Raw genomic sequence first — 23,599 nt, forward strand, 5'->3', positions numbered from 1 at the left:
GCTAAATAGGAACTTCTAGTTAGTGCTTTTTCTGCTCTGCCCTATTTGATGGGGAATATGTGTGAGCACATGCTGTATGTGAAGTAATGTCCTTGCAACTACAATTCCAATTTATTCATAAACAAATTGTCTGTGTGTTCACTATAGTTTCTCCCTGCCTTTTTAGGTGGCTTTCTAGGTGGCTCCACCACAGCTCTGATGGGCCTGAGAGCTGTCCACCTCTCCCTACCATGGCTGTTCAGGTCTGCAAAACCTTTGTTGCTATTCTTCTGTTGTTGCCTACCTAATTCCAGAGCTAGCTCTCTCAGTTAAAACATCTGAAAAGATACTGTATGTTGACTTTTGATTATTTGTACTTATAGACTTCTTACACATCTCTCCTATTAGTAAGTATTTACTGTAAAATTTGAAGCAGAGAGCTGTTTTAGTCTAATACAGTTTGAGTTTTCAGAGTATACATCGTTTCTAAAACAGGCTTAAGTTTTTAAAATACAGGTTTTAGTTAAATAAATAAACAGTCGTAAAAAGAAACTTACGTAGAATGAGTTTCCGTTTCTTTTGTTCTGAGTGAAGAAAGCTACTAAGGTAGAAGACAATGGGTAGAAAGAGAATGAATACAGAAACAGCAATTACAGGCACTGTGTCACTGCAAGGGACAGAACAATTGAAAGTTCGACTCCAAAGTTTTCGAGTAATGTTCATCTGGAACGATAGCAAATAAAATTACTTTCTTTTACATTTAATTTGTCTTCAAGTCATACAATTATTTTATTAGTAAAATAACAGGCATCCAGAATTTAAAACTAAATATACATCCCTAAAAAATCTATTGATAGTTGAGGATAATTTCTTCTGCCCAGGAAATTAGCTAGTTTACAATCAGTCACTGTATAAGTTTATATCATACAGAAATTTCATATTCTAAATTCATAACACTATCCAAAGAATGTCAGCCTTTCACAGATCTCAGAGAACTTGTATCAACAGAAATATGGTTAGACCATGCTTCATTCATTAAAGAAGATTTAAAAGGGTAACAATGTAAGGTGATGGATGTGTTAATTAACTCGACTGTGGGAGTCCTTTCACAATGTATATGTATATCAAATTATCACGTTGAACACTTTAAATATATTACAATTTCATTTGTCAATTATATCTCAATAAAATGGGGGGAAAAGGCTCACAAAAACAAATTTTTTTTATGTTACATGTGTAATCTCACTGAGCTTGTTGCAATATTTTTAGAATGAAAATAAAAACATCAACTAAATATGTAAATACAGCTATTCTTCAAGAGATGATATCTATGAAATGTTTAGTACCTTACCTAAGATATTATGAAAGATTCATATGGCAAATAATTGTTTAAGTCCATAATATCTAATGAATCATGGAAACTTTTTTAGGTAGTATTTCATTTAGCATCATACATTAAAAACAGATATATTTAGGGGCAGCAATACCCCATTTTCATTGAGCTCACAGTTTCTGTCAAACATGGTAAGTGATATAAGGAAACTATCAAATTTAATGTAGAAAACTGTTCTTGCCTGAATTTTGAGATATGGTTTGCAAATGGTGCTTTGTATGTTTACTGTAAGCTTTGCTTACTGTAAGAAGGACGTTCTAAAAACAGGCAGTCATGTTGATTTCCTATGTAATCCAACCTTTGTCAGGGAATCAATATTCATCTTTCTTCTTCATTTTAAAAATGATGAAATAGACTATTATTCTTAAAATAAATATTTAGTATTTACTGAGAGCCTACTAGAAGCAGGTACTCTTCCAGACATTAGAAAAAGCAGTAAAAAAATAAAAATCCCCATGGTGTACCCATTTTAAGTTGATAATAAGTGCTTTTTGCCATCACAAATATTATTGATCCACCATAGTTCACTCTGAGCTGCTATTCATATTCATCATTCTCAACCATTAAGTTTATTAACTCTGACCTTTAGTTCTCTACTTTTAGCCAGTAATTCCTATTTCCTTTGATGCCTCAACCCCTCAGGCACCATATTCCCATAAAAAGGCATGATCGCCATCTAGTGGTGCCCACATGAAGGCCGACTATACAGTGGAGGAAAAATCTTTTTTGTTAACCATTTAATCAATATACATTACTAAAGGCCTACTATATGCTTGGCACTGTTCTAAATACTGGACAGTAAACAGAAAAGGACAGGAGGTCCTTTTCCTCATGTGGCTTATAGTTCAGTGAGAGGTAACAGACTGTAAACAAGTAAACAAAAATTTCAGATGATAACAGATATAAAGAATAAAAGCAATGGGATAGGAAGCAATTCAAAAATGGCTTCAGAAACACATGGTAGCAGGGCACCTGGGTGGCTCAGTCAGTTAAGCGTCTGACTCTTGATTTCGGTTCAAGTCAGGATCTCACAGTTTGTGAGACTGAGCCCAGCGTTGGGCTCTGTGCTGACAGCGCAGAGTCTGCTTGGGATTCTCTCTCCCTCTCTGCCTCTACCCCCCTCAGCTGTTCTCTCTCTGGAAATAAATACATAAGCTTACAAAAAGAAAAAAAAGAAAAAAGAAAAAAGAAACACATAGTAGCAAAACCAGAGACTTCTTGAATCAGCAATAGCACACAAGAAATTGAAATGTAAACATATAACACCCATGCCTCTGAAAATGACACATATTATCAACCTTAAAACACCAAACGTACCAAATTGTCAACTCATTTATGAAGTACTTGATTAATGTTCATTTTAGTTTGACAGATCAGGATATTCTAAAACTCTACTACTTTATAACTAGTTATTTCTGGTTGAAGACAGCATATACAGATTCCAATATACCTCTAAAGGGGATAATACTACTGAAGGCACAATCAACAACACTGCAAAATATGCATCATATCACAAGTAAAGTACTTACTGCATCTTCCACATCAATGCATAAATGTGTTCCAGATTCAGCCTTATTTTCAAGTTCATTCATTTTTTGCATTTCATTGTATAGACTACTCAGAGTTTTGTATGCTTCACGACAGTTTTTGCAAACTTCTGAATAATTCCTTAACTGCATAAGACTGTGTACGCTCACCTAAAACATCAAAGGCACATTTAATACACACAATAAACATTACATCTCTTTTAACATAAGCTATTTGACCTCCTAGCAGACAGGAAACACTATAGCACATTAAAGTACTGAGCTGTGTGATGTTAGACAGGTTACTAAATCACTCTGAGCCTGTTTTATCATCTATAATATATTGCTACCACTACCTGTATTATAGGTCTCAAGGATTAGAGAAGCACGCACATAGCAAAATGTTTTCGCACTTTCTAGTTACCCTTAAATTTTGAAAACCACTGCACTAGTCGCTGGTTAAGTGAGAACAATAGCTCCGATGCCAAATTACTAATGTCTAAATCCCCCAAATGTCTTAAATCATCTGGTCATTTATATGGCTGCTCTCATCTATCCTACTCTCACAGAATAAACCAAATATGCCATTCCCTGTGCTGACTTCAACACTGAAGTCTGCCTCATTGAGACAGAAGGCACTTTATTAATGTGGAAGGAAAAGGCACCAAACTACATCCCCACTCAACCCTCTTATGTCAAGGCTTATAATCCAGACCTCTCTAGTCAACAAAAAGGGACTAATGCCAAAGGATTATATAACCTAAAATGAAGGTAGTGGATATAATATGTAAGCTATTATGTTGCTGAATCGCAATCTTTTCCATTTCCGCGACTGACACTTGTCTTTTCAAGAGCAAGTTTGCTAACCAGTCAGTTCACAACTTTGCCTTCTCTTCCCTTATTCATTACCTTGTAGCCTGAAGAAATGATATTAACTGAATATTGGAATGAAAGAGAAAAGAAACAATTAAAGGAAACTGATGCAGCCCCCACAATGTTACCCCCCCCCCACCATCTATTTGACAGAGAAACTAAGTCTCCCTTTAGTTCTGCCACAAGAACTAGCACATGGCCTGTTTTTCACAGAACAATTGTGCATTTCGCTAAATGTGTTCAATCAAAAATTGAGCACAGAACTTTGATGGTGGAGTATAATTTAGCCATTTATATGAAAATTTAAAATGCATATATCTTTTGACAGAGCAATTTCACTTCTGTTAAAGTCATACAAATACTCAAAAAAGACATGTTTGTAATAGTCAAATACTGAACCAAAAATCTCCATCAACATAGGGACTGACTGAATAAACGGTGGCATAGCCAAACAATAAAAAGACCTACAGTGTTTAAAAGGAATGAGGAAGTGGGATTCTAGAAAGAGGATGATATTAGCACATGCCTTGTGTCCTGACTTCTTCACAAGATTCAAGAAAAGAAAGGTAAATCCAGGCACTTGAATAGCAACTTAAATACAAAGGTATGACATGCAAGTCTCACATCACAGGAAGGCTGTATTGTAATATCAGCTGCTATACCAGTCCCAGAGAAACTAACCAGAACCACAGTCTCTTGTGAACCTCTATCCCCTGCAGCCAGCCATCCACTGGGCTCTAGAGATGCAAGAGGCTAGAACAATAGCCCTACCCTGTCTGCAGACCCAGCCAGAAAAAGGAGCCTTTTCACAGCCACCAAGACAGTCCAGGTTTTCAGAGAAGCCACCTGCAAACGCTTACTACCCAAAATGGATCCGGTCTGGAATGTAAACCCATTTTCCCGCCCAAGCACGGAGTGCGGAGCCACTGCCACAGACAATGTCACCAATTAGGCTGCTTCCCTTTTGACCTCAAACTTTTTAGTTGTGTTCTTTCCAGTTTGTCTCTAGGCTCAGGCAGAAGACCCTGAGGGCAAAGCATCTCCAGAGGGGAACTTAAACTACCCCCTGAAGCAATAAGGGTGGCCCTGAGCCTATAAGACACTGCCCATGATTGACTCCAGGACGATGAGGATGATGATCAATTTGACCTTCACTTCCTGCCTGCACTACCCACCCATCTTTGCCCCACATTTTCCTTCTGTAAACCTGGAAGTATTTTCAGCACTTTGGAGACAGTCTTTGGGATGCTAGTGGGCTGTCTTCTGGACATTGGCCTCATAGAAATAAATTCCTTTCCTGTTTCATCACCAATCAGTCTCTCTGACTTTGGAATTTGTCAGCAGCAAATGGCCGGCCCTGGTCTGTTTGGGACCCCCGGAGCCAGGTGCTCTTGTACCCCGGCTACACCACTCCTAAGCTGGCTCCCCTCTCCTTTTAAACACATGGGCGCGTGCACACACACACCCTACCTATGAAACACTGGAGTTCTTTGGGGCCCCTTTATTATCACTATAGCTTCACTCATTCACATTTGGTCTCATGACTTTAAACACCATCTGTACCTGATTTGATGATGGCCAAATCTGTATCTCCAGCTCACACCTCTCCCAAGCTCCAAGTTCACATATAACGTTATTTGACATCTCAACTTAGGTGTTCAATAGCTATTTTGTATTAACTTGCTCAAAACAGAATTCTTAATCCTCAATCCCTTACAACCAGTCTTTCTAGTGGCCCCATCATACTCTCGGATACTCTAGGATAGTCCTGCTTCTTCTTCCCTCTCTGATCAGCCACCACAAATCTCAGGAATTACCCAATCTATCAGCAAGCCCTGTTAGATATACTTGCAAAATATATTCTGAACCAATCTGCATTTCTCCAACATTACAGCCAGGACCCCAGTCCACACCATCTCTCTCTCCTGTGACAGCATCCTAAATAAGTTCCTCCTTTCCGTTCTTGCCCAGGTTCAACTGAGTTTCTCCACAGCGCAGCCAGAGTACTATTTTAACATGCAATTCATATCATGTCACATTCCTGCTTTAAATGGCTTCCCATTGTGCTCAGAATTCAGTCCATATTTCTTCCTTTGTTCTGCACAGCTCTACAAGATTTGGCCTCTGCCTATCTCCCCGTATCTCATTCACATATGCTCACTGTGCTCCAGCCAAACGGGCCTTCTTCTCATTCCTTGCACATACCAAGCTCATTCTCTCTCCCAAGGCCTTTATCCTTGCTTCTAAGGGAAGCATTCTTCCCATGGCTGACTCTATGTCAAAATTTAGATTGTCTCAAAATTCACCTACTCAGAGGTACTCCCTGCCCACCCTCTCTAAAGTAGCACATTACACCCCTTTCCAGGACTCAGTACTCTTAATGATCTCATTTCTTTGTTATTAGTCTTACCCCTACTAGGACATAGTTCAGAAGAACAGAAATCTTAGCTGTATTGTTTACTGCTCTATCCTCAGTGCCCAGAACACTACCTCCTGGCACGTATCAGTGCCAATTAAATATTTGTTGAATGAATAAGTGAGTGCATAGTGCCTGCTTGAGGGAATTTCTGAAAGTCAAGCTATAGAAACCAAACTCTATATGGAGAGAGAGATTTCTTTCAGCCCTCCCAACCCGGTACAACCATCTTATCACACTGACCACATGAGCACATAAGAAAGTAAGATGAGCCTAACACTAGACATAAAAAGAAAACAAAATAAATTAAAAAAAAAAAAGCAAATAAAGTGATTCTAAGTGCAAATTAAACCTAGACATCAGAATAAATGCCCTAATGAAAAAGAATTCATTCAGCATATAGGAGAGAACTTTTAAAAATTAATTACAGCTCCAGGTATGAAATTAATGTCCATGAGTCCATATTGATATAAATAAATAAATGTGGAAGAAGTGGCAAATCTTCCTTACAGAAGATTTCTAAATAATTTAAGCAAACACTCACTCCTCCAGGACTTAGATCTTAATTTCCCCATCCCCATTCTTGTCACTTAGGAACTTGCTTCCAAAGAATAGAATATGGAAAGAGGAAGAAAAAGGTAACTTTGAGTTAAAGAGACCTAGAAAACACTACCCTGTCCAGGTGATCAAGATTAACATAATCAGGGATAAATCATGGTGACAGCACGTACCTCTGACAGGATGTGATGACAAAGGCACTTCACTTCTGTAGTGTTCTTCCCCAAAACCCATAGTCCCAGTGTAACCATGAAAGAAACATCAGACAAACCCAAACTGGGGGACATTCTATAAAATATGTGGCCAGTACTCCTCACAATTATCAGTCATGAAAAACAGGGAAAGATTGAGAAACTGTCATAGACCACAAGAGCTAAGTGTGGTGTGATGGGAAATAGGTATTTGGCCTTTGTCTCTGGTTCCTGGCACTGGGATATCCCCAGTGATGAGAGCCTTTTGTATGCTAATGCATGACTGGTGGCTGGGCATCCCTACATAGCTTCAAGCTAAAGGCTGGTCACCAGAAAGATCAAAGCATGATTGGGTGTTGGAACTTTTAGCCCCACCTCTGACCTCTGAAGAGGGGAGAGGAGCTGGAGACTGAGTTAATCACCAGTAGCTGAGGTAATTAATCATGCCTACATAATGAAACCTTCACACACACACACACACACACACACACACACACACACCCCTCAATGTTACAAGAGTTTGCTTCTGGGTTGGTGCATACAGCGATGTGCTGGAAGAGTGGTATCCCCAGCAGGGCATGGTAGCCCTGCACACACACCCCTCCCTCACACCTTCACCTACACATCTCTTCCACTTGGGCTATTTCTGACTTGTATCCTCTGTAATAATCAGTAAACATAAGTAAAAAGTGTACCTGAGTTCTGTGAGTCATTTAGCAAATTACTGAACTTGAAAGGGGGCAAGTTGTGGGAACCCCTTGACTTTGTAGCCAAGTCGAACGCAAGGGTAGGTAACCTGGGCACTTTGTGATGGGCATCTGAAATAAGGGCTTCTTGTGAGACTGAGCCCTTAAATCTGTGGAGTCTGACATTAATTCCAGGTAGTTAGTATCAAAATTGAATTGTAGGACACCTAGTTGGTGTCAGAGAATCAGAGAATTAGTTGTTGGTGTGGGAAAATCACTACACACTGGACATCAGAAGCGTCGTGAGTAAAACTAACTCACTTAAGGAAACAGAACAACTAAATGCAATCTGGAAATCAGGATGGAGAAGGAAGGACTTTACTGGAGAAACTAGCGAACACAAACTCTAGTTTAGTTAGTGGTAATGCACCAATGTTGGTTTTTCAGTTGTGACAAATGTACTATAACAATAGTAGATGTTAACAGAGTGGAAACTGAATGAGGGGTATATGGGAACATTCTGTACTATCTTTGTAATTTTGTTCTAAATCTACTATTATTCTAAAATTAAAACTTGAAAACTCTTTAAAAAGCAAATAATATGTCATCATATCTACAACTTATTTTTTTCCAACTTAATTTAAAATGCTTCAGCAAAAAAACTAAACATATCTGCACGTATATAAAGCAAATATGACAAAAAGTTGGTAATTGTTGAATCTAGATGATATGAGTCTTCATTGTAACACTCTTTCAACTTTTCTGTGAGTTTTAAATCTTTTCATAAGAAAAAGACTGAAAAAATAATGCATATCATTTGTCACATTTATCTGCAAAGATCTGAGATAAAATAAAATCAGCTTGCCTCTTGAAAAAAATAGAAGTCCTGAAAGGTAAAAGAGACTATATTAAAAATAATTGCTTTAAACTAGTATATACTTAGTAAAAGTGAGAGACTAAATATATGTGTAAAGAGATATTTACAAATAATCTGGCATTTGATTTCTTTCATCTGTATTTCCCAATGTTTACCTACAATAGAATAAAGCAAATAACATAGCTTATTCTTGAAACAGTAAGAAAAACAGCACCTATTAGAGCAATAAAAATTCTTGAAAATTAAAAAATACCTCACAACAGAAGAAATTAATATAGAAGCAGTGAAAAGTAGAATGCAACACTGAGGATATAATTAGTGATTCAGACAAGGACCTCTCCTAGAACACAAAAAGAAAAGCCAGAGAGAGAGAGAGAGAGAGAGAGAGAGAGAACGGGAGAAAGTGAGAAAACTTACTTAAGAGAAAGAAGATAAGGGGCATGGAGGAACCAGACCCAAAAGATTCAGTTTATCTGTAATAGGACTATTATAAGGAGAGAAAGGGCCAGATAGGGCAAAGTAAAAGAAAAACTAAGTAAAAATTACCTATAAATGAAAACAATTCAAATTGGCATTGATTTCTATCTGAAACACTAAAGATAAAGGAGAATAATTCATAGAGAACTGAGAAAAAAGAATTATGATTCTAGAATCGTAAACCTAGCCAAGCTATTACTCACATGTAAGGGAAACAAATGGACATTTTCAGACATGCAAACATTTAGAAAGTACATCTCCCATATCCTTCTAACACAATATATAAAGTAGTAGTCTAGTCGAACATCAAAACTCAGAAAAAAAGGGAAAGATATAGAAAGGCCTGGAAAAGATAGCAAGCACAGAAACAGTAAAATATGAATAACTGCTAATAGAATGGTTATTGGGGCAGGTAAGGGGTTTTGAAAAAGATATATTTCAAATTTAATAAAAATGAGTTTTAAATTGCAGAGTATTTATATAAATTATGGGATATGGGATTCTATCTTGATCTAGGAAGACTATTGTGATAGAGAACTACAAATTCAAATATACTTCTTTAAAAAGTTAAAGAAAAACACTATGATGGCAGAATAGGATATATGAAATTTAAATTACAAATAGAGAAAAAGAAGTTGAGAAACAGGTCATTCCAATAAAAGTCAAGAAAAAGGAAAAAAAAACCCAGAAAATAGAAAAATGGGTGGCAGGAATTAGACCTAAAATAATAGCACAATACATGTGAATTGGTAAAATTCCTCTATTAAAGACAGACTCTATATCAAATACAAAATAAAATCCATACATACATGCTACTTATATCAGAAATATTTCTTAATTATATAAAAAAGATTAAAAATGAAGAAATAAACAGAGATATAGGAAACATGCAAATAAAAAACAACAGGGGTGGCAACATTAGTGTTAAAGTAGAATTCAAGGCAAAAGCATTCAGTTGGATAAAGATAAATATCTTACATAAATATTTTATATATTTATAACAAAAATACAATCTAAAAAGACATCAAACTCATAAACCTTTATAATCCCTACAACACAGCAACAAAATAATAAAATTAATACTTTCACAAGCACAAGGTAAATTCATCCAAAATAAAATCACATGTAGAAACTTAGGGATAGCATACATAGACAGATAGAAATTTAAGTAACAGAACCTGCCTGAGTTTCAGCAGGGCACTTGGTCACCTAGCTAGATATGGTTATTGACTACATTCTTATCAATGAGACAAAAACATAAATGACACAGGAATTTCTGTGAAACTTCCTGAAAAGGAAACTCCTTGCCCTTCACTTTCTTTCTTTTGCCATTCTCACAGGATTAAATGGGGTCCTGGCTGAAAGCCTCCTAAAACAACTCCTTAAACGAGGGGGGAGCACAAAGGGACAAGAAACATAGGTCCCAGAATCACCCTGTGGAATACAGCTGCCTATCGTCTACCTGTGGACCATTTCATTCTCTTATTTGTGATAGTTATTTGAGGTCTCTGTTATGGCACCTTTGCTTATATTCTTCATAATATACTAACAAATTTGACCTAAAAGTAAATAAACAAATAAGTAAAAAAAATCACTTTGCATCCTATACACATATTCTTTTCAAATGCCCATAAAACATTTTTTAAAGGTTTTTAATAACTGATTATTACATCACAAAGATATCTCAATTAGTTCCAAAATGTACATAGGCTATACTTACTGGTCACAATTTTAATGAAACTTGAGATGTACAAATGCAAATAAACCAAAGAAATCACGTCACTCCTATTAAAAAAAATAATTTTTTTTTAACGTTTATTTATTTTTGAGACAGAGAGAGACAGAGAGAGAGGGAGACACAGAATCTGAAACAGGCTCCAGGCTCTGAGTGGTCAGCACAGAGCTCGACGCGGGGCTCGAACTCACAGACCGTGAGATCATGACCTGAGCCGAAGTCGGACGTTTAACCGACTGAGACACCCAGGCGCCCCCAAAAAAATAATCTTCCAAAGAACTCTTAAGTCAAAGAACAAATCAAAACTAAAATTAGAAATTTAGAAATAAAAAGCAAATACAATGCCTTTATATGAGAATCTTACTATTGGAAAGACCAAAGTTATAAACTTACAATCTGCAAATTATTTTATTGTTGAGCAAAAAAAAAGCTAGAAATACATTGACCATTCAATTCAAAGAACTAGAAAAATGACAAAATTAACCAGAAAATATAGGAGGAACTAATAAATGCAAAAGCAAAAATAAACACATTAAAAAAAAAAAAAAACAGAAACCAATAAATAAAACCAAACACAGGTTTTCAGAATGATCAACAAAAATGAACATACCTTTAACAAGCCTAAAGAAAACTCAAGGGGAAAACGCACAAAACAGCATTTGGAATAAGAAAGGGAATGTAGCTATATATATGATAGAAATTTTAAGGAGTAATCTGTTACTAAATGCAACATGTTATCCTGGAATGGATCCTTAAACAGAAAAAAGGACATTAGTGGGAAAAATGGTGAAATCAATAAAGTCTGGCATTTAGTTAATAGCTATGTACCAACATTGATTTCTTAGTTTTGACAAATATACCATGGTAACATAGGGTTAACATTTGGGGAAACTGGGTCAGGAATATACAGGAATTCTTTGCATTACCGATGCAACTTTTCTGTAAACCTAAAATCATTCCAAAATAAAACATTTTAAAAGAAGGTAACCACCAAAAATCTGGAGTGGGGGAAGAAAAGATATCATTCACAATGGCACCAAAAATAATATAATACCTTGGAATAAACTTCCGAAATGTATAACACCTATATGAAATTTAAATAAATCAGTAAAACTACTAGAGGGCATGAAAAAAATAGAGAATAAAGGTGGTTGCCAGAGGCTAGAGGAGGAAGACATGGAGAATCATTGCTTAATGGGTACAGACCTGCAGTTCAAAAAACTTCTAGAGATGGTTGGTGGTGATATTTGCACAACAATGTGAGTGTACACTTAAAAATGGTAACATGGTAAATTTTATATTCTATTTTACCATAATAAAAAAAATAGATAATATACCATATTCCTAGATAGGAAAGCTCAGTACCATAAACATGTCAATTCTTTCCAAGTGATGAATCTAAAATGTAATGTAATTGTAATAAAATCACAAAATGATTGATTTTTTTAACTTGGTTCTATAATTCATTTCATGGATTTATTTAGCTAACTGGGACAGTTCAGAAGCCATCAGGAAAAACTAATGACCTATGCCTCGCATCTCACACCAAAATAAATTTCAGCTAGAGATAAGATGTTTTAAACACAGAAAATGAAACCATAAAATTACTAAATCACAGCAATTTAAAAAATTATCTCAAAAGTGGGAAAATCCTTCTAAAGTGACATCAAGTCTACAAGCTATTACAATTTTTTGATAAATCTGATAATATAAAAATTAAAATTTTCTTTGTAACAAAAAGGAAAACACAATAAAAAAAAACCCAACAAACTAGGATAAAACATTTGCAACTAACATCCCAGCAAAATGCTAATTTTCCTAAAACATTCATCAGAACACTAGTCTCTTAAACCAAAGAGTAACTAACTGGTCAAATAGACTTGGTAAACACTGTACACAAAAATTACCATTTGGTCAACATAGTATTGGAAGCCTTAGCCTCTGCAATCAGACAACACAAAGAAATAAAAGGCATCCAAATCAGCCAGGAGGAGGGCAAACTTTCACTCTTCGCAGATGACATGATACTCTATATGGAAAACCCAAACGATCCACCAAAAAATTGCTAGAACTGATTCGTGAATTCAGCAAAGTTTCAGGATATAAAATCAATGCACAGAAATCGGTTGCATTCCTATTCACCAACAATGAAGCAACAGAAAGAGAAATCAAGGAATCAATCCCATTTACAGTTGCACCAAAAACCATAAAAACCTAGGAATAAATCTAACCAAAGAGGTGAAAAATCTATACTCTGAAAACTATAGAAAGCTTATGAAAGAAACTGAAGAAGACACAAAAAAATTAAAAAAGATTCCATGCTCCTGGATAGAAAGAACAAATATTGTTAAAATGTCAATACTACCCAAAGCAATCTACATATTCAATGCAATCACTATCAAAATAACAACAGCATTCTTCATAGAGCTAGAACAAACAATCCCAAAATTTGTATGGAACCAGAAAAGACCCCGAATAACCAAAGCGATCTTGAAAAAGAAAACCAAAGCAGGAGGCATCACAATCCCAGACTTCAAGCTATACTACAAAGCTGTCATCATCAAGACAGTATGGTACTGGCACAAGAACAGACACTCAGATCAACGGAACAGAATACAGAACCCAGAAATGGACCCACAAATGTATGGCCAACTAATCTTTGACAAAGCAGGAAAGAATATCCAATGGAATAAAAACAGTCTCTTCAGCAAGTGGTGCTGGGAAAACTGGACAGCAACATGCAGAAGAATGAACCTGGACCGCTTTCTTACACCATACACAAAAATAAACTTAAAATGGATGAAAGACCTAAATGTAAGACAGGTAGCCATCCAAATACTCGAGGAGAAAGCAGGCAAAAACCTCTTTGATCTTGGCCGCAGCAACTTCTTACTCAACATGTCTCTGGAGGCAAGGGAAACAAAAGCAAATAAAACTACCAGGACCTCATCAAAATAAAAAGCTTCTGCACAGCAAAGGAAACAATCAGCAAAACTAAAAGGCAACTGACAGAATGGGAGAAGATATCTGCAAATGACATATCAGATAAAGGGTTAGTATCCAAAATCTATAAAGAATTTATCAAACTCAATACCCAAAAAACAGACAATCCAGTGAAGAAATGGGCAAAAGACATGAATAGACACTTCTCCAAAGGAGACATCCAGATGGCTAACAGACACATGAAAAAATGCTCAACATCACTCATCATCAGGGAAATACAAAGCAAAACCACAATGAGATACCACCTTACACCTGTCAGAATGGCTAACATTAACAACTCAGGCAACAACAGATGCTGGCGAGGATGCGAAGAAAGAGGATCTCTTTTGCATTGTTGGTGGGAATGCAAGCTGATGCAGCTACTCTGAAAAACAGGATGGAGGTTCCTCAAAAAATTAAAAATAGAACTACCCTACGACCCAGCAATTGCACTACTAGGTATGTATCCAAGGGATACAGGTGTGCTGTTTCGAAGAGACATATGCACCCCAATGTTTATAGCAGTACTATCAACAATAGCCAAAGTATGGAAAGAGCCCAAATGTCCATCGATGGATGAATGGATAAAGAAGATGTGGTATATATATACAATGGAGTATTACCCAGCAATCAAAAAGAATGAAATCTTGCCACTTGCAACTACATGGATGGAACTAGAGGGTATTATGCTAAGCAAAATTAGTCAGTCAGAGAAAGACAAATATCATATGACTTCACTCATAAGAGGACTTTAAGAGACAAAACAGATGAACATAAGGCAAGGGAAACAAAATATGAAAACAGGGAGGGGGACAAAACATAAGAGACTCTGAAATGTGGAGAACAAACAGGGGGTTACTGGAGGGGTTGTGGGAGGGGGGATGGGCTAAATGGGTAAGGGGCATTAAGGAATCTACTCCTGAAATCATTGTTGCACTATATGCTAATTTGGATGTAAATTAAAAAAAATAAAATTAAAAAAATTACCATTTGGAATTCTACAACATACATTAATTAGTCCACTAACGTTCTAAAGTCCTGTAGTAAAGCATTTCCCAACCTTATTAGAACACTCACTAAACCTTTTTTTATAGGCCATGTATTAATCACACTTTGCAGAATATATTTTGGGAACTGCTTATCTAATAGTTCTTATTCTCATGGAAAATTCACAATTCTGTGTTATCACATTTATTAAAGAGGAATCATATATACCTATATACTAAACATGTTTACATCTATTTGTGGGGATTACTTACCTGCTAAGCAAATTTCAAACCTAGGATTTTATCAGAGTTCTAACGTCACCCCTTACCACCACCAGGAAAGTTCCAATACCAACAGTCAAGGGTCAGAGGTGGAGAAAACAAAACCAATAAGGGCAGGTTTCTTCTTTTTTTTAATATTTTATTTTTTGGGGCACCTGGGTAGCTCAGTCAGTTAAGCTTCCGATTCTTGAGTTCAGCTAAGATCATGTTCTCACCGTCATGAGATCAAGCTCCCCATCGCTTGCTCTCTCAAAAAAAAAAAAAAAGTAAGTACTCTCTATACCCAATGTGGGGCTTGAATTCACAACCCTGAGATCAAGAGTCACAAGCTCTAGCAACCCAGCCAGGAGCCCTAAGGGTAGGTTTCTTAAAGGGTACCTTTTACATTATAATTCAATATTCAAAGCTACTTTACTAAACAGTGCCTTTAAAAGTAGGTAAAATATATTTCAGCAAATATTAAGGCAAAGAATAAGCTGCCTGTAGACAGAATCATATACTGCATTACATAATACTTTTTGCATAAACAAAGTCAAGGTAAATTACTGTCAGAACAACATCGTGTTTTTATTAAACAATGACAGACCTAAGTTATTGTGTTCCATACTCAGTGTCTCATTGGATCTTCACTACAAAATACTTGAAGGCAGGCAGGATAAATTTTGCTGTTCCCACCTTACAAGTAAGAAAACTAAAGTTTTGATGATTTGCCTAAAGGCTAGTAATGTAAGAATTTAGCAGATATCCAGGTCCACTTACTCTTCTACATTGTATGTCTAGATAAATATCAATAATTAATGGTAAAACATTTTTAAAATTATTTATTACTCATTTGTACAAGGCATCATTTTAATTTCAAGTATCATATATAAAATACCTGAAGGTTATGCTCAAAGCAGGTCAAAGTGTGATTAAATAGACTGAGGAAATATAGCGTGCTATTTGACAATTCTTCACTTGTGTTCGTTAAACAATCTGTCAAACAAACAAAAACGTATATTAATATATCTCAAGCAACAATTACAAACTGTCATTTATCTCTCAAGCTATCATCTTCTGTTTCAAACTATAGTAATTCTTTATTCAAACAAGCATTATGTGTTCCACATACATGAAGCTTACCCCTTTTAGTTTCTAAAAGATATTTTTTCATATCATAAACATTTTCACAAAAATCTTAATCACATATTCTCCTCTCTCTATAAAAACAATATACCAGAGCAACTGTAGCTTAGTTGGTTAAGTGTCTGACTCTTGGTTTTGGCTCAGGTCATGATCTCATGGTTTCGTGGGTTGGAGCCCTACATCAGGCTCTGTGCTGACAGCACTGCAGAGCCTGCTTGGGATTCTCTCTCTCCCTCTCTCTGCCCCACCCCCCACCCACACTGTCTCTTTTTCAAAATAAATAAACTTTAAAAATTAAAAAAAAAAACACTACATCAAATAAAATTTAAATTGATTTTTGATATGTTACAAAGTCTTAATCGTGAACATCAGTTATCAAATACTGACTTAAGCGCACTTAGTGCTGTGTAGGCATAAAGACTGTGTATCCTACATTCATTTAATCTAAATTCATATGCTTTTTGATCCTGTTTTGTGCCAAATACAGTAGTTCTGTGTCTCTTCCATCTTCACTAGTGAGTCATTTACTGCATCTAACAGGATCAACCTTTTAAAATTTGCTCTTTTGGACTGGATATTGTATGTAAGCAATGAATCACAGGAATCTACCCCCAAAACCAAGAGCACACTGTATACAGTGTATGTTAGCCACCTTGACAATAAATTATATTTAAAAATAAATAAATAAAATTTTGAACAATAAAATAAAATAATATAAAAAATAAAATAAACTTTGTTCTTTTGGAGCACGTGGGTGGCTCAGTTGAGTCATGTTGGGCACCTGACTCTTGATTTCGGCTCAGGTCATGGTCTCAAGATTTGTATGATCGAGCCATGTGTCAGGCTCTGAGCTGGCAGCACAAAGCATGCTTGGGATTCTCTCTCTACCTCTCTGTATGCCCCTGCCCTGCTCATGCACACATGCTCTCTCTCTCAAAATAAATAAACACTTAAAAATAAATAAACCTTAAAAATAAATACATAAATAAATAAATTTGGTCTTTCAAATCTATTGTGAGTTATGGGAACAGAGAAACTAGCTGGTAAGAATTTTGCCTAAAAAATACTGATAAAGGGGCTTCAAGTAAAGTCTGGAAACAAAGATAATTATTTTACGTGTTTTTTTTAAATCTAAAATGAATGATATTCCTCTGCAACTTAATACTCTTACTTAACATTAGCTCGAGTTCATTCCTTTCGCTTTCCATGTATCTAGGTTGTAGGTTTGAGTGCCTGGCTCTGTATCCTGAAACTTGTGGCCAGCCATTTCAATCTCACTCTCTGAGAATCCTTGCCCTCTTTACATTCCACACACTCACAAACATTTCCAACCCTAGACAACCTCCGTTTACTTCCTCTACTCCCAATTCTGTCTTGTAGCACACTATTATAGAAAATCTTAAGGTTATATTAAGGGGCTCAATTCTAAATTCTAGTCATAGGGCCACAAAAACTTCTTATAGGCACCCTACCAATTATTCTACAATGGATGTTCCAAATATTTTCTATTCTCTAGTACCTACTCCATGCTACTCTTGTCCTCCTTGATTTCAACTGATAGCTATATATTATACCCACTCAGGGCCATCTAATATGATGTCTCTCAACTGAGAGTGGAGAGACAGGATAGGAAGCTATTGCAATTATCCAGCAGGTAGCAATGCAAACAGAAAGAATTCAATGGATAAGAGATAAACTGAACAGGTAGTGAAGGGTACTGGAATACAGTCACCTCAAAATATGCCTCTGGGGCATATAGATTATTTTGAGCTAAAGGTCACTGATAACTAACAGAAGCAGGAAAAAAAGCTCTAAAAACAGGGAACATGTTATGTTTTATAAATGAAATTTACATTTGGAGGGAAATGTCCATTTGTAAAATGTCTCCCTCAGGGTGTAAGGAAGAGGAGGACTCTTAACAACACTTACCAATGCAGAAGGCTCTGATGTAAATCTGCATTAATAACCTGGTTTACCATACCTTTTCTGGTTCTCAGAACTTGCTTCCTCCACTCAGAAGTCCGAAACCTGTTTTCTTTTGATTAACCTAACATGATATAGAAGCCCAAATTCTAACCATCCCTTTGGATTACTTCCATATGTTACTCCCATTATGGGGTGTTCCCATGTGTCCATGTGCAAAACACATGTTAATAAACCCTTGTTTTTCTCTTCTTAACGTGTTCTCACCTGATCTAATCTACAAAGTTCTAGCAAGAGAACTTAAAATGGGAAAAGAGGTTTTTTCGCTCCCCTACAAGAGACACTAGTGTATCACACACTATGATATATGTACTGTAATTCTTATAATATTAAGAGGCAAGCACTATCATTATCTCCATTTTCTAAATAAGGAACAGAGGTTTAGAGGAATTAAGGAAGTTGCCTATGGCTACGAAACTGGTAAGTAACGACCTGAAATTTCTACTCAGTCTGATTCCTGAGACTGCATTTTCAAATACTGTGAAATTAATAAAATATTCACATCTACATTCTAAACCATTAAAGTTCAATACTGGGAATCAACAAATACAGGCCACTGCTCCTCCTTGCATAAGGAATAGATATCTTACACCACGCAGGGATTCAGGCAGTGACTACCAACTGATCAGTTTAGGCAACTGTGATGAATGGTAAATCTGCTGAACAGGGCAGCAACCAGCACTCTAAAAAACTCCTTTGTGCAAATTAGAAAAACATCCCCTCTGGGCAGTTAGATTACAAAATGGCACACTCCTGCCTCCAGAAGCTGAGCTGGAATTAAGCCCCATTTGCCTCCTCATCCCCTAGTGCAGGGCTTGGTGTGCACCTGGTATACATTAGGCCCTGCTACTGAACCTAATCCTGGAGTCTTTGCCTCTCTGAACTCCTACACTCTACATTCTCTGCATCTTTATCTTCTCAAGAATGTAAGCCCCATTCTGACTGTTCACCTTATCATTTAAAAATCTGAGGGATCCCTTCACAAATTAGGAAACAGCCAGAGAAATAAAGTAATATACTGAAGATCATACATCGAGTTAGTAAGGCACTGTGATACAAAATATTATTTCAAACTTTTAATTAAGCATTCTCTTAATTATACCACTCTTTCTTTACTACTTAAAAATGTTACTCCATCTGTCAGCTTTCAAAAGGTTCACACACTAAATTCTTTTTTAAACAAATGTAACTTAAACCTCTCTTAATCCTGGTTTAGTGTCATCACAAAATCCTTTTATGCATGAGGCAGTATATATACAAAACACACAACTACAAACATGCAGAATGTATTGGCCCAAGAGATTAAAACAGGTTTTCAGTTTTTGTAGTTGACATTTTGCAGGGAGCAGAGGGAATACAATTTCACCCATAGCAAATGCACATCTGTGTTAATGAGCCATGTCGTGGCACTTGACACACACATTAGAGGGATAAATGGGGGGGGGGGTGTCCCTGTACTGCCTACAAAAACAGTAGAAAGCACACGAATATGAGAGAGCAGTGGCAATTTCTTCGATACAAAGTACATAACTGAAATAATTTTTATTAAAAAGTAATTTATAGGATAATTACGGAAAATAACAACAAATGAAAAAATAATTTATAAAGGAAGTTTCTCTGAACAAAAGAACTTGATCTCTTCTATTTTACTGACAGCCATTCCTTTTCATTTAAAATAACATGAAAATTAAACTAAAAGCTAATACAGACTGGTCATCTTGTTAAGTACCACATTAATGCAGTACCATCAAAATTTTTTCAGTGATCATTAGACAGTGGTATTATAAAGCACAAAGGAGTTCATTCATACAATAGGGTTAAAAATGTCTTAATTATTAAAGAGCCCTGACTTTCTGATTTAAAATAAAGGAGCTCCAGTAAAATTTCTCTTTTGTGCTTTTGTAGGAATTGGAAGCATAATGTTATAAGCAGTGAGAAGCTATGTATTTTATAAATTAGTAAGTTAGGGAATATTAGTAATAATAAAGCTTCCTATAAGCACCAAGTGAAGTGGTTATTATGAATTTTCCACATCTCAGATGATCAATGCAGCCTCATCAAGGACAGATTAGCATAGCTTCTTTCTTAGTGAGGGCTCAAAGCATCAGCTCAAGAGGCATTCTTAAAGGTATGGAGGATTCAAGTTAAGATACAGAGACCTAAATCATCATGACAGAAATTATTACGCACCTTTATATAAAATATTTGGCATCCATTAGGCATTTGTATAAAGATCTCTGCTGTTTTACAAAACCAGTTTTATAGAGAACAGAGACAATTACCAATTTCTGAAAAATAGGGCAAGCTTCAGAAAATATAGTATAAACTCCTAGAACTTTGTGCCTCAATAACGTAATTAAGTTTTAAGTATGAAAATAAAGACATTTTAAATTGTAAGATACAAAATAAGTGAGTCTAATGCTTAGCAAATTACCATGTAGATAAAATATGTAAAAGAGGGGTTCTGGTTAACTGACCTTCTGATAACCATGAAGTTTTATTATTGACTCTTAAACAATTAAGACATGGTAAGTGAAGGGTGACAGAATATGCCATTCCAAAATATGCCTCTTTGCCGTAAGGATTATTTTGAGCTAAAGTCACTTGAAAAATAGCAAATGCAGAGAGCTTTCTGTGAACTGCCCTTAACTGCCTAAAGACAAATCTTCCAAAAGAAACTCAACTGGCATAAATCCCTTCCCTGGGAATTTCATCAACTAGTTAAGACTGACTGTTATCACAGGAAAGGAGACCGATGGAGCAGAATCCAGAGTCCAGAAATAAACCCCAGCATATACAGTCAACTATGAGCTTAATTCATAGAGAAGAATGGTGGTTGCCAGGGGCTAGAGGAAATAGGGAGATGTTAGTCAAAGGATACAAACCTCCAGTTATAAGATGAGTAAGTTCTAGGAATCTAGTGTACAGCATGGTGAGTATAGTTAACAGCACTGTCATATATTTACATACCTGAAAAGTTGCTAAGAGAGCAAATCTTAAACATTCTCACCACAAAAAAGAAATGATAATTATGTGACATGTTGGAGGTACTACCTAAACCATGGTGGTAATCATTTTCCAATATATATCAAATCAATACACTGTACCTCTTAAACTTATATCTCAATTGTATGTCAATAAATTGAACAAGAAAAAAGAAAAAACAAAGAACCAAAACACTTTATCATAAAACAATCAATGGTCTCATCAAAGTTTGTGACCCTGGTAATTATTCAACGGTCATATGCATAGGATAACTAAGAAGCATGTTGATAACAAGGCTATTCCTATATCAACAATATACTTCTGATAACTGCTGTAAAATTCTGTACAGGAGAGGGGTGCCTGGGTGGCTCAGGTATGATCTCACAGTTCGTGATACCAAGCCCCATGTTGGGCTCTGTGCAGACAGTGCAGAGCCTGCTTGGGACTCTCTCTCTCCCTCTCTTTCTCTGTCCCTCCCCTGATTGTGCATGTGCTCGCTCTCTCGCTCTCGCTCTCGCTCTCGCTCTCACTCTCTCTCTCTCTCTCTCTCCCCCTCCCACTCTCTGAAAATAAATACTTTAAAAAAAGAGAAATATTTAAAATTCTGTAGACAAGAAATTTTGATATATTTCCTTTACTACTTAGCAGACATTCTCCACAAGAACTAGTTTCCATGTTATATGTAATGTGAAATGTAAGAGCTGAGCTCTTAACACTTTGAGTCTCCATCTGTTTCCAAAACCATCTTTCCTACCAAGACTAATATCATTCAAAGACATAACAATTCTAAAGATAAAAGAGATGGGAGTGGTACATAGATGACACTCTATTTTTAATTGGGTTTCTAGCCTTCCTTTCATCAACTAATAACTGCAGAGACTTGGTGTCAACCTGAGCTAGATCAAGTAGAAAGGAAAGGTGGGTTTTGGCAGTGTATTAATTTTAATAACATTTTTAAAGCAATATTTTAGCTTTTACATTTTTACATTTTAATAAGATTTTATAATTTTTTATTTTTGTATTTTAAATAACATTCTTTTTAAAAAATAGCCTCTTAAATTCACTTAAAAAGATTTTTACCTATATAATTATTACAGTTTTGCATTTGCTAACAGAGAAGTCGGGGAAAAAATAGTCATTTTATATCAAAAGATACATCCCTACAAAATGGATCATATACTGGTTTAAGTTTCCATTAAAAACAAAATTTTAAAACACATCAGTAGCTTTTGCTTATTCTTTGTAATTTTTTTCCTTCCTTTTTTACCTTTTAGGTGCTAGACTAAATAGACTCCATATTATTCACCATTAAAGATCCCTACTACTGGCCTCACCTATAAGGGGTATATTTGCAAATTTAATAACTAGATCATCAAAAAAAAGTAATGGAAACAAATGGATTGGTGGCTTAAGTTTAATAATTTCACACAAATTCTGAGAAAACTGAGCAGTCTTTTTTTTTTTTGTATTTAAATAAAAAGGTAAATAATCCAGAAAAAATTTTTGAAAATTTATATTGTGATTTTTATGTATATACTGTAGAGGAGAAAAATAATTTTCCCTCTATTCTTCTAAGTTCTCAGCTGAGGCTCCTGTAACAAAAGACAGATAACAGGAGAAAAACAAACAAATTTATTAACTTGTATCTCTCACATATACATGGCAAACATGAGTAACTCAAAGAGATGGCTTAGAATGCAGGCTTAAATGCCACCTTCAGCTAAAAACAAAGTAAGAAGAGTATGAGGGAGACCAGTTATGAGGAAGTGACCAGGAGAATCATGGTAAACAAGTGTAAGGTTTGTTATGCAGATACATGTCCCTGTCTTCTCCATTTTTAATATTCTCTTGTGAGTTGGAGTCATCATTTCCTTGGTACAGAGAAGGAAATACTCTTACAAATGGAGATTTCCTTTATAAATATAAATTTCCCTTGTAAAATGGTTACTTCTACTCTGTCTTCAGAGCTTCTCCTGTGTCTGCTGTTTATCAAAATAATTAGCTCAAAATAATCCTTTGCCAGAGGTATATTTTGGGGTGGCATATTCTGGTCTCCTACAATACAAAATTACAACATCCAGGCAAACTTCTGACCAGGCAATCCCTTTAAAATTATAACATGTCTGTTGTCTTCCATTTATTAAAAGAGTAAACACCCCTTGTACTCTTTTACATATTTTTAAAGGTCAATGATTTAAAAAACAATGACTGGGTAGGTAGGTAGGTAGATTTTCTTTCAAGTGAACAAGTAAATGGAAGACTTTATTATCATCCACTAAGAAAATAAAAGAGTAAAGATCCCATGAAATTAGTGTTTTAACATATCTGCTTGCTAGAGATGCAATTTCATGAGAACCTGATGCTGGACCATTGCTGAACAGCAACATTTTTCTATAAAATGTGCAACTCTGGTGCCTTCTTAGTGCACTGGATGGTGCATCAGTCTCATGGAAAATGTGCAACTTTATTAAAAATTTTTTTCACATTATCTAGTTTTATTTTACGTAGTATTACTTGTTCTTTATAGTATTTTACATTTATATTT

The 23,599-nt window shown here is 35.8% G+C and overlaps 1 protein-coding gene across 1 annotated transcript in view; it reads right to left on the reverse strand.

The window, feature by feature from the left end:
• OSTM1 (osteoclastogenesis associated transmembrane protein 1) overlaps positions 1–23,599 on the reverse strand; it is a 39,956-nt gene that overhangs the window by 6,857 nt on the left and 9,500 nt on the right. Inside the window, exons 3-5 of the mRNA XM_049654102.1 lie at positions 15,839–15,936; positions 2,902–3,069; positions 537–702 (exon numbers count right to left, since the gene is read on the reverse strand). Of these exons, the coding sequence (XP_049510059.1) occupies positions 537–702; positions 2,902–3,069; positions 15,839–15,936 (432 nt within the window). The remainder of the gene's footprint in view (positions 1–536; positions 703–2,901; positions 3,070–15,838; positions 15,937–23,599) is intronic.

This window comes from Panthera uncia (genome assembly GCF_023721935.1).
Source record: "Panthera uncia isolate 11264 chromosome B2 unlocalized genomic scaffold, Puncia_PCG_1.0 HiC_scaffold_24, whole genome shotgun sequence".
Lineage (NCBI taxonomy): Eukaryota > Metazoa > Chordata > Mammalia > Carnivora > Felidae > Panthera > Panthera uncia.